We start from the raw sequence: 12993 nt of genomic DNA on the forward strand, positions 1-12993 counted from the left end.
AAGATTTGGCGTAGGCACTAGTTTTTACGAGAGCGACTGCCATCTGACCTTCTAACCCGAAGGGTCTAGACTTTATTGGAATGAGTCCGGTTTCCTCACGATGTTTTCCTTCACCGAAAAGTGACTGGCAAATATCAAATGACATTTCGCACATAAATTCCGAAAAACTCATTGGTGCGAGCCGGGGTTCGAACCCGCGACCTTCGGAACGAAAGTCGCACGTACTTACCGCTAGGCTACCAGCGCTTTTTTTAGTTTATTACTAACTAAAGTTCATATTACACAAAATATCGTTAAAAAAACTAGTCGCATCGATCCAAAAATGTAACCGCCATATTGTCCAAAAACAACACAATAACGACTGCACTTTTACCCGCACTTCAAGAAACTTGTCTTTTGCGAGATTGCACGCAGTGTGTGCATCTAGTGAGATGCAGCCGCGAGTGCAGCCGCGAGTGCAGCGAGGGAAAGTGCAGTTATGCAAGCGGCTGCAGTGGGACGTGCCGGAAGGTCAAGTTGACCTGGATTCAGGAGTAAAACTGGTTGGATCTTACACAGGAACCCAAAGATGACAGGTTTTGACGTCAACATGGCACCACTTTTCTATTAAGACATAAGAAGTATATGTGACTGATAATAGCGTGATAGCTCACAGGCCCACTTGCACCGACCACTTAAGTCAGGGTTAATGGGCTATCAACTATCAAATCCCATATAAAATGGAGGGTTAACCCTCGGGTTAACCCTCCATTTTCATTGGTGCAAGTGGCCCTTAAAATTCATATAACTCTCATACAGTTGGAGAGAAAAAGCGATACCTCATAGGATGATAAAGGCTCTTTAGTTTAGATCTTTTCTATGTCTATGGTTTGGATGGTTTTCAAAGAGCGTTTTCACATAATTATTACTATCCGATCCGATATCGGATCTAGGACAGTCAGGAGAAATATTATATTTACAGGTACGACGGACAGATACATATTGAAGGTGCCATCTTTGTCGCGCCTCCATCGCCACACCGCATCGTTCCTACATCCGATATCGGACATTGATAGAGATGACATTCGGACATCGGAACCTTATGTAATCATTTCACTCCTTTACGTACGGAACCGTATAACTTGAGTCCGGAATGCAACAAAGGTGCGGATCTCCAAGCCGGCGCATTTCCATGTCCGCCCACTTTATAACAATTAGCGACTCGTATTTTTCTTTATTAGCCGCCGTAATTGCTCTAAATAAATGAATTGTTCTCGCTGCGTCCGTTTGCATTCTTTGGCTAAATGTGTTTAGCTATTTTTTTTACAGCTTCTACCAACGTTCAAAATAAAAACAATTGCAACGTTTAGTCTTTAGATAATTATGTACCTATGCAGTAAATGCTTTTGACTTTTGCTAGATAGCATGATGGCAAGTGGACTAAAATGTTAACGGAATGGTACCCGCTTAGTGCGTTTTCACATTATCCGATCCGATATCGGATGTAGGACCGATATCCCATACATTTAAGCCGCCATCTTGGATTTTTGCCTTTGAAATCCTTCCGACATCCGAAATCGGATCGGATAATGTGAAAACGAACCTCCATTTTCGGTGGGATTCTAGTATATGGAATTTGACAGTTGACAGAACACTAACCTCGAGTTAAGCGGGTGGAGCAAGTGGCCCACAGATGTAAGAAGTGCCTGGCGTCCGTTGGTTCGTTGGGAAAATTACGGGTCATTTCTAGATGAGCGTATTAAGGACCGGGACAAGTGGCGTAGCAGAAGAGTGGCCTATCCTCAGCAGTGGGTGATAATAGTTATTTGTTATACAAGGGGGCAAAGTTGTATTTTAACGCCGAGTGTGGAATTGAAAAACGAGCAAGTGAAAGGATTCTATAGTTGAACCACGAGCGAAGCGAGTGGTTCGAGAATAGAATCCTGAACTTGCGAGTTTTTTAACACACGAGAAGTAAAATACATTTGCACCCGAGTGTAACACAAAACTTTTCCCCTCACTATAGCGAGGAAACTACAACGCAAAAAATGCGTTTTCATCACATTTGCTGTTTAAAGGTCTCATTGCGTCTACGTGTACTGAAGCATAATGTACTATTTTATTCCCAAGGGAATAATGGATTTAGTTTTAAAAATTAATACAACCCGTACAATACTTCAGGCAAAGGATGTTTCAATCAGCCAAGGATTTTTGTTGCACAACCAAAATTTGACTATTAAGCTACAAAAGAACGGTATGAAAAATGCAATTTATTTATGTTTTAGAATTATTTCAGTCTGTTTTGCATTTATTTCGTAAATTTAACTCAGATAAATCGTTATAATTTACAATCTGACAATATGTTCTCGACTCGCGCTTGACCGCGTGCCAGCGCGAGGCACCCACCGTTGCCTAGCAACGGAGAGTACAACAGATCAAAATTAATGAATTAATGATAAATAAGTAAAAATTTAGTTCAATTATATGATTGCTTTTTTGAACATTGCATTTAATTTATGCAGGACTTTCGTGTTTGTTTTCGTTCAAAAAGTGTGTGTTATCAAAAACAATGGAATTTAATGTGAATAATCTGATATAGATGAAGATACACTACTGGTCTTTGCGTCGTCGTTGCGTTGAAGGTTTTGCCTTATGACTTTTTTTTGTATCATATTTTTCTCTCAAATGTGATGAAAAACATTGTGTGTAACTCAGGAGGTAAGGATATTAAATACTCGTGTCTATATTCACTCCAGCCTGCGGCTGTCGTGAATATATCAGGACACTCGTATTTAATGACCCCCTTACCTCCCTTGTTGCACAATGTACTATTATCACTGCTTCCAGTAGTTCCACGGGTGGTAAATCATCTTTATTACTAGATTCACCTACTTTTATCAATTTTAAAGCAGTTAATTTGACTTTATTCAAGGTCAAATTACTTTACCCACTAGTGGATAAAATGCGTTTTTACCCGCTGGTATTAAAGGACAAAACACGTGTTTCCGAGCTAGTGAGGGGAAAACAGATATGATGATGATGTTATCACCAAATGGTCACCACGACACAGGCCTCGCCTAGTAGTGGGATCACGGATATGGTTGTACAATTTTATGTCAGTTTTTTTAATTTAATAAACATTTTTTTTATCTATAATACTGGAAGCGCTGGTAGCCTAGCGGTAAGTATACGTGCGACTTTCGTTCCGGAGGTCGCGGGTCGAACCCCGGCTCGCACTAATAAGTTTTTCGGAATTTATGTGCGAAAAGTCATTTGATATTTGCCAGTCGCTTTTCGGTGAAGGAAAACATCGTGAGGAAACCGGACTGATTCCAATAAGGTCTAGTTTACCCTTCGGGTTGGAAGGTCAGATGGCAGTCCCTTTCGTAAAAACTAGTGCTTGCGTCAAATCTTGGGATTAGTTGTCAAAGCGGACCCCGGGTTTCCATGAGCCGTGGCAAATGCCTGGACAACGCAAGGAGGATGATGATGACTATACACGCCCTGGGAAAATCTAGGTAAGTATAAAGTATACGACGTTTGTCTATTTTCGTACGGAACTTTTGCAAAACAGTCCGAGTCGGACTTGGCCGGTTTTTTTAAATAATCATCATCATTTTCCCTCGCCGCCGTTGGAGGTAGAAGTAGAAAACAGCGAGTGGCTGTCATAATCAGGCCTCGTTACAAGTTGCAACAAGTTCGCGCAAGTTCGCGAGCTGTATCGTTTGAAAAACTTTCCCTTTGTGCGCAATTACCTATCTACTAATGTATGCTTCAGTTCTACTGCAATTTTGATACCTAAGAGATAAATAAACATTAGGTAGTTATTTAGACTATTTGGAGTATATAACCTAACCACAAAATTAAAATTTTGAAAAACCCCGACATAGTGGGCCGATTTTCATGAAACATGGCTAAGAACACTCCCGACTAACTCAGCTTTCAACAAAAAAAAAATCTAAATCGGTTCATCTGTTTGGGAGCTACGATGCCACAGACAGACAGACAGACAGACACGTCAAACTTATAACACCCCATCGATTTTGCGTCGGGGGTTAAAAAAAATTAGGGTTCACCAGCTAATTGTCTTCATGAAATGCGTGCTTTTCTAAAACCTTTACTTTGGCGGAATCATCGACAACATCGATGGAGCTATAACACTTCAAATTGATTGAAAATGTAATCTTGACAGACCGGCCGACGTACAACGAAGTGATCCTATCTATGTATGATCATAGATTAAATATAAGAAGATACATTAAATATGTATCTTCATTGAATATGCCAATGCCATACATTAAAATGCGACCGTCTATAAGAACGCGCATACACTACATGTCTTGTAGCTTTCGATTATACTTGTAGATGGCGTTAAGTGTCACTTTTTACATAGATTTATGTCTCGAAAGTGACACTTAACGCCAATCTACAAATAATCTATGGCAACAAGGCATTTTTTTGTGGCGCCATCTATGTGTGGTGTAGTGTATGCGCGTTCTCAGGCGGTCGCATTTCAATGTATGGTATGGGATGGTGTGATCTTCTTATATTTAATCTATGGTATGATGTTCTGAGGCATGGAATCCTAAAAATCCTATTCCCCTTCATCAGGCCAAATTATCTCCATACCAAATTTATATCCATAAGATTATTCCTAGTTCAAAAACATCGTGCCAATGAGGCAGATATATTATCTACTTAGTAAACATGGCGGCTGCAGCCGCGGTGCCGGGCCATTGCGGATTGTCGACGTGTGCCGTGCGGGAGATGCGCGGTGTAGGATGTGACCAGTATATTGACTTCATACGTACTGAAAATTGGGGTGAGTAGGGTTCGCGGGGGAGTTGGGTCATGAATGGGAAGAGAAGGAACGAATGAGGGAGGGGGGTGAAATGGAGTTTTAATACTACTGCCACTGAAATAATAAATTACAATTGAAAATGGAGCTATAGATTCATAATTTAAAAAATATGATAAAAAAATCTTCCAAAACCACCTTTGTATGAAATCCCATCTCACCCCAAAAAGTTATGAAATGGAAGTACCCAAAATAAAACTAAAATCCGGAACACTTATTATGTACACCATTTAGTTTGCATATGTAAAAATAAAATGTTATTGAGGTTCGAAAGTCAGTTTTGACCCAAGCCAAGGTGACACCTTTAGGAAACATTGCGTCAAATACTGCTTTTCCTATGACAGGTGATCAGAGATTAATTTATTTATTATTTCTTTAGTGATGTTTTCCATAGAAAATAAAAAGGTCACCTCAGACCACTCATTCTAAAATTAACCGAAGAATCGTCACATCGAACTCAAAGTACTGGTCGATATTTTCGCTGTGCGCCATTTTCTATTCCATCCGGAATAGCCCCTCTTTACTGGAGCTCCTTATAAAAACGTTCCTCGCTATCGTTCCACTCGTTTCACGTTTTTGAAGTGGTATTGACATCCAATCGACAAATTGAGATGCATTGCGAATGCAAGACATTAATGGCTTCTTATTGATAATCTGTTCTGCACGAAAGCAACTTTCAAATGTAATTTTTCGTGATATTTACGCTGTCGAGCATTAGTGCGTTTTCACATATTATCCGATCTGATATTGGATGTAGGACCGATATCCCATACATTGCAGGCGCCATCTTGGATTTTCTCCATTGAAATCCTTCCGACATCCCACAGAACTTTATTTATATAGAAGAAACAAGTTCATCTATTTGTATAGGGGCCGAGCGTGTCAAATTTTGTACTGAAGTTGTTTCTTGCCTGTAATTTTAAATATGTCTCAGGCTCTTGATTGTTCATAATTTTTGTGTTGTTGCAATTGAATATCACGTAACGAGGCATTTTTTATGTTTTGATTGACTTCAACTTACAAAAATTGACGCCCGAAAGCTGCAAGCTGTGATTAAAGACGGACAACTCAGTGGATTTCACTGAGTTCATTTGACACGCTAAGTAGATACGTTTGCTTGATCTATGGTATATATGACATCTGTGCGACATCCGATATCGGATCGGATATTGTGAAAACGGTCTTAAGTATGTTAGTCTCACAAAAGTCAATTCTAGTTTAACATTTTGTTGTGGTTTTGACGAACTGGAGAATTTATCAAAATGGCGATCAAGATCGTAATAAATTCTAAAACGACAGATTCAACTCTTTTTTTTTGTACAGTCATCAAGAAGCTATGAAAACAGCCAAAGTGCCAAAAATATGTATACATTTTTTATTTATTTATTATAAATGGGCTTACTCTTGGCCACAGACTAGCCAAAGGCAAAGACGCGGCCTACGATGAAGTGAGCTCGCCCAGAAGATGCCTGTTCACTCTTGATTACATGACCGTAATGTACAGGCCATAAAGTCTTGTTTACATATATTTAGCACTTTGTTTTGTTGCTGACTATACAAATCGAGTTCAATCTGTCAGTTCAGAAATTCGAATCAGCCTCCGAGTTAAATCAATGACGTCTCGTCGCGAGGCAAGTTGGCGACGGCGGCCGGTCGCGAGGCAAATTGCTGCCTCGGAGTTGAAGGCTGTTGCGACTTGTGACTGTCGCGTGCATTGGCTAGGTTACAGTAGGTATGCAGGGAACAGAAGAGATAGCTTGATAAGTTTCGATCAAGGATTTACAATCTTCATACTAAGAATCGTACCTCGATTTTTTTAGCGCCACTTATTAAATACTATTACATTTATTAAATACTACTACACGGATGATGCATACAAATTTATTTTTTTCATAATGTGAATTGACGTGATATCATGACATTAATATAAAGAAGAATAAAAACCATAGGTTACAGTGACCGCTTTCCATCAGGCGGGCCGTATAACTGTTTGTCACCGACGTGGTATAAAAAAAAAATACGTCAAATTTGGGGAAAATATGATTTTGGCCACTTCTAGGCTACGAAACAGCGCCATCTAGCTTTAAGCCTAAAGGACCATACATTTCAGGGGTACACTTTTTTGTATCCTGGGCTTTGTCTGTCCCGTATTATATATCAAGGTTTCTGTTCTTGTACTTCGTCACTACTTAAAAAAAAAACTTGTATCTTCGTCTGTCAATGAAAAGAAAATTATAGGTGATTGTAGTAAGTATGTATGGAATGCATATAGACTTACTGCATTTTAACTTTGAGGAACAGCGTGAGATACGAGATTTTTTAAGATTCAGATTCAATTCAGATTCATTTATTTCATACTACAAATTACAGTATAAATTGCATGTCAATCTACAAGAATTCATATTACGATCGTCAAATAAAATAATATAAATAATTTCATAATGCCTAGTTCTAAAAATAAATGATTTAACAATACGAGTATCTAATTCTGTAGCGGATCGTCAAATTACACAAATATAAGTCAAATTACAAGAAATTCAATAACATAATATATCGATTTATAATAACAACCTAATTTAGAACATGGTATTCAAAATGTATTAATTTCCATTTATTATCTCCTGTAGTGGATCGTCAAAATAACCATTCATATATTCATTAACAGAATAAAACGGTCTATCCATCAAAAAATCTCTCGATAGGCGTTTGAATGTTTGGTCGCACAGTTCATTTCTTACGGTGGCTGGAAGTGACGACTTACTGCTGTCCGCCGACAAGACACGTTTAGCCGCACTTACCTGCCGACTATGGATTTATGGAACTTGATAATGGCACTAACTTCGCCGCGGATGCGGTCGCCTCAATAATCTACGCGGAATATTTTACTTATAATGAGAACGAGTAGAAACTATGAAGTACGAGTACATTACGATACGAGTGCGAAATAGTACATTTCGATACTTCGAAGTGCGTAAAAGAGGAAGTTCGAAACGAGTGGCGATAAATTAAAACACGACCGAAGGGAGTGTTTTAAATCGACACGAGTTACGAATTTCCTTTTCGCAAGTGTATCGAACGACGTTTTTCAGTACAGATGGCCCTCCAAAGTTTCGATCTGGCATATAATGAACCACTTCTCGAACTAGTGCGTAAAAAAAACACCATCTGTACTGAAAAATATAATATTCAGTACTCAAGTAGATTTACACAAAACAGCGTGACATTTTAACTTGAACCCACCAATAGGAGGCATTGTTGCGTTATCCCGGCATTTGCAACGGCTTATAGCCTGTGAGGTCCGCTTTAACTAGTACCTAATCCCAAGAATTAGCGTAGGCACTAGTTTTTACGAAAGTGACTGTCATTATCTGACCTTCCAACCTGAAGGGTAAACTAGGCCTTATTGGGATTAGTCCGGTTTCCTCACGATGTTTTCCTTCACCGAAAAGCGACTGGCAAATATCAAATGACCAATTCATTAATTGATTTAATTATAAAAATTATGTGTTTCGTTTAGATCAGTAAAAAAAACGCGATTTTTAAATAAGTGATTTATTGCACAATTCCTGTATGTCACACAATGGCATTAAATTACATTTAAAATATATGTTTCAGACTATTCTAGCTTGCTACAAACTAGTCAGACTAGAAATATTATCACACCGCATCTTTCGCACAATAACATTACATGTAAAATAAATAGACTTAAACGGATGAACCAATTTTGATAAATAACTGCCGACTAACAAAAATAGAATGCCTGCATCAATTAAAAAACTGCAATAAAATCGGTTCACCCGTTTAAGATCACATTATCCGATCCGATATCGGAACTCGGAAGAATTTCAAAGGCAAAAATCAAAGATGGTCGCTTAAATCTATGGGGTATCGGTCCTACATCCGGTATCGGATCGGATAATGTGAAAACGCACTACAGGCCCCGTAGCCGAATGGCATTTCTCCGACGCCAAACGAAAGCGATACGCCGCTGGCTCTGTCGCGCCAATACGCAAGCGCGATAGAGATAGATATCTACTAGCGCTTCGTTTCGTGAGCGTTTCGTGAGCGATTGTGCCATTCGGCTAGCCACCCAGGTCTGTTTTTCCCGGACTTTTCGAACTGACCTGTGGCTCCACATTTTACTGTACTTACTTACTACTTTTAACCTTAATAAACGTATCCAATAGCTGTAACAATAACCATGAAAAATGACTTGTACCCAAACCTTCTACAAATAACATACAAATCACCGTTACTAATTTAAAAAACCTGTTGTGGTAATGGTAATAAATACAGAAATAGATAAATTATCTTTAAATGAAATGTGAATATATTGAAAGATCCATTGATTGTATAAAATATGTAATGATTGTGAAGTCGAATCACACATTCTTAAAAAACGTTTTTTCGAATATGAAAACTAGGTGGCGTTGTACGTCGTCATAATGTTAATTAAGCGACAACATTGACTTGATTTTCAAATTACAGTTGGCTAGTTGTCAAATACACTGTAAGGTTGTAAGAGTATATTATGACATTCGTTAGGAATCGTTTATGCTACACACTAATCAGAGTATATCGCGATATCCGAGTGCCTCTCAGTCGGCCTTGTAAATTTGTACATAATTTTAAGAGGGACGCAACATTTCGAGCATGGTTCGCTGTAGAACTTCAGTAATGTGTAAATAAGCCTCAAGTTAAGGCCAGCCACACTTATGCCTATTGACCTTCTATCGTATTTGACAACCAATTCAAAAATCTAGGCAATGTGGCTAATAAACATATGACAACGTACAGCGCCACCTAGTTCTCAAAGCGCAATTTGTTTACCATACCTTAAAATTCTTTTACAATAAATAACTCTTTGATGGTAATGACTCTTTGTGAACTTATCGACTAATCCCAACATTACTTACTAGATGGCAACACTTAACTCATGTTATTAATTGAATAGTATACCTACATTTATTTAAATTTTTTTTTTTTTTTTTTTAATTAGCCCCTTTTGTGTCCCACTGCTGGGCAAAGGCCTCCCCTCGCTTTCTTACCCTGTTGTTGGCATTTTCCCACCATTTCGGGTAGAATGCGTCCAGGTCGTCCCGCCATCTCCTTTATTTAAATTTAAACAACAAAAAAAAAACAAAGTTTTAGGTAAATAATTATAACAACACAGTAAAATCCTTCACAACACTTGTCTTGTTCAATTGTAGGTACATTTTTGATGGCTTTTGTACTTTGCACTTTTTAGGGTTCCGTAGCCAAAATGGCAAAAACGGAACCCTTATAGTTTCGTCATGTCCGTCTGTCCGTCTGTCCGTCTGTCCGTCTGTCCGTCTGTCACAGCCGATTTACTCGGAAACTATAAGTACTACAGTGATGAAATTTGATGGGAATATGTGTTGTATGAACCGCTACAAAATTATGACACTAAATAGTAAAAAAAAAGAATTGGGGGTGGGGCCCCCATACATGTAACTGAGGGATGAAAATTTTTTTTTCGATGTACATACCCGTGTGGGGTATCAATGGAAAGGTCTTTTAAAATGATATAAAGTTTTCTAAAAAACATTTTTCTTAAAGTGAACGGTTTTTGAGATATCAGCTCTCAAAGTCGTAAAAAGTATGTCCCCCCCCCTCTATTTTTATAACTACGGGGTATAAAATTCTAAAAAAAATAGAGGTGATGCATGCTAATTAACTCTTTCAACGATTTTTGGTTTGATCAAAGTATCTCTTATAGTTTTTGAGATAGGTTGATTTAACTGTAATTTTGGTTTGCTGCTACGGAACCCTTTGTGCGCGAGCCCGACTCGCACTTGGCCGGTTTTTTCGAATTGAAACTTCTGCCGATCATCGAAATTTATTGAAATTTCTAGTTTCCTCCAGTCCAGTTTGCTGTTGAGCAAGCTTAATACTACACCTATGTCTGGTTTCATAGGTCTACAGTATCGAAGAATGTGGAGAGTTCAGTTCAGCTGTCAGCATGTGGTCAGTATGAATGACAAAAGGCCGAAGATTACTGGTACCCAAGTAAATACCTATAGAGCTTCCTCCTATACTTGCTCTAGGTCTGGTTTCACAGGTTTACAGTCGCGTACTATCAAAAACGAATTGTGGTGTTGCCCACGAATGACTAAAGATTACTGGAACCCGTACAGTTTCCTCCTACACATGCTGTGGGACTGGTTGGACAGGTCTACAATAGCGTAGTATCAAAGACGAACTGTGGAGATACCATAAAGGCTGAAGATTACTGGGTTTCTTTCTATAGTTTCTGTAGGTCTGGTTCCACAGGCCTATTACAATAGCGAAGTATCAGACGAACTGTGGAGAGACCATGACCGACTAAAGGCTGAAGATTACTGAAACCCATACAGTTTCCTCCTATACTTGGTGTAGGTCTGGTTCCACAGGTCTACAGTAGCGTAGTCCCAGAGGCGAGCCGTGGAGAGCTGGTCATCGATGACCAGAGCTGAGGGGTTGCCGGCTCGGCCGGGGCGCCAGCGGAACGGTAAAAGAGGTGACGTCGTTGGTGTTGGGTCACTGAAAGCAGAGAAAAATTGTTAATAAATAGTATATTTTATATTTCATTCAACGGAACTGGCAAAAAATACAAGAAGAGGTAGAATTTTTTATTCTTTGTACGAAACCAGTTGCGATCATATTTTCTGAAATTCGACTATTTCTGATTTAGACGGAGCCCCGGTATGCGGGCCTTCTATTTCTTGACCGTTTCCCGAGATTCTAAACTACTTAACAAAACTAGCCTACTGTTTTGCACCTGCAACGGGTCTCGTGATCTCGTATAAAATATAAAAAAATCTTCGATCGCAACTGGTTACGAACAGGCGACGGTTATGTACCTACGCAGACTGTCAACGCTTGTCATTTTGGCTAGGCAGATATGTCATCAAAACTTGCTCACCAAAGACATAGGTATTGTGTCGCTCGAGCAAATGCATTATGATTCCTTGCAAGTGTTCCCTGACTCGGCACGTTGGAACCCTTGCCCCGGTTTCGGCAGGATTCCGTTTTTACGATTCAGATAACATAACATGTATCGATTTGATGACGTCGTTAGGTTGTGCATGGTGGGGCGGGAGGAACACTGAGAGTGTTCAAGTTTTTTCACAAGTATAAATGACAACAATCAAATACTAAAGCCAACCAAAAATAGCTAGCCTATAATGTAGCTAACTTATAAAAAATTTACACATTTTTATTTTTTAGCACCATGGGATTATTCATTTATTGAAACAAGATAAAATTCTGAAGTCTATACATATACTGAGATAGAAAGTAATGTCTAATGTCACACTTTGAAATAATCTTTAAATAAAGTTTTTGAGTTTGTTCGTTTTCCGCAAATCGTACAAGTACCTAATACGTCGTCATTGCTTAATGATGGTGCAATGCTAGTTTATTTAAATTGCTTGATTGCTTTGCTTTGCTACCAATTTCTGCGGCCCCGTTCTTACTCCGGCTTATACTGGCCGTAATTCACATTTATTTTTCTATTACTTCATTTATTTCCCTGTTCCTGAGTTTTAGGTACTGTGTTTTTACATTGGTTTGCTAAGTTTTATGGAATAGTTTTATTGTAAAATGTCTGTATGTATCTTTCGCTGTGATGATGTAATAAGGTTGGTTTTGACATTTCGAAGTTGTTTAAGATTCAGCTTTATTTTATCCTATTATCTGAAATTCAAAACAGAAGCGGTCGCACAAAAGTGAATTTTTCGAGCACGCTGCGCTGCAAAACGAATGACATGAGAATAGCTTAAATTTTTAATGATTTCATTGACCTTTATATCAACTGCAGAAGTCATTTTTTGTCATACCTATTAATAACGTAATTTGGGGATATGTCAAATCTATCACACAGAGAAAGGACAAGTTGAGACATGACATGGGACAGTTTTCGTATACGTACATACGTCCCTTGAATCAGAATCCTTACAATCAGAATGAACTCTCTAGTTCCCGCTCTCTGGCACAACCGCGACACGATCAAATTTATGTGCTGTTTTGTTCTGTTTTACACGAGCCATAAATTTATGGAAATTGTATGAGAGACGTGCCTCGCGGCCAAATGAGCGCCACCTCGCGGGGTAGGTATTAAACGACTTTGTACGCGCGCGGTGCATCTCAGGAGG

At 38.9% G+C, this 12993-nt stretch overlaps 1 protein-coding gene across 1 annotated transcript in view; it reads right to left on the reverse strand.

The window, feature by feature from the left end:
- Window positions 1-10671: 10671 nt before the first annotated feature.
- LOC125234521 (cholinesterase 2-like) overlaps window positions 10672-12993 on the reverse strand; it is a 29013-nt gene continuing 26691 nt past the window's right edge. The window contains 1 exon segment of the mRNA XM_048140787.1: window positions 10672-11380. Within this exon segment, the coding sequence (XP_047996744.1) occupies window positions 11197-11380 (184 nt within the window). The 3' untranslated portion in view covers window positions 10672-11196.

Source organism: Leguminivora glycinivorella, chromosome 16 (assembly GCF_023078275.1).
Source record: "Leguminivora glycinivorella isolate SPB_JAAS2020 chromosome 16, LegGlyc_1.1, whole genome shotgun sequence".
NCBI classification, from domain to species: domain Eukaryota; kingdom Metazoa; phylum Arthropoda; class Insecta; order Lepidoptera; family Tortricidae; genus Leguminivora; species Leguminivora glycinivorella.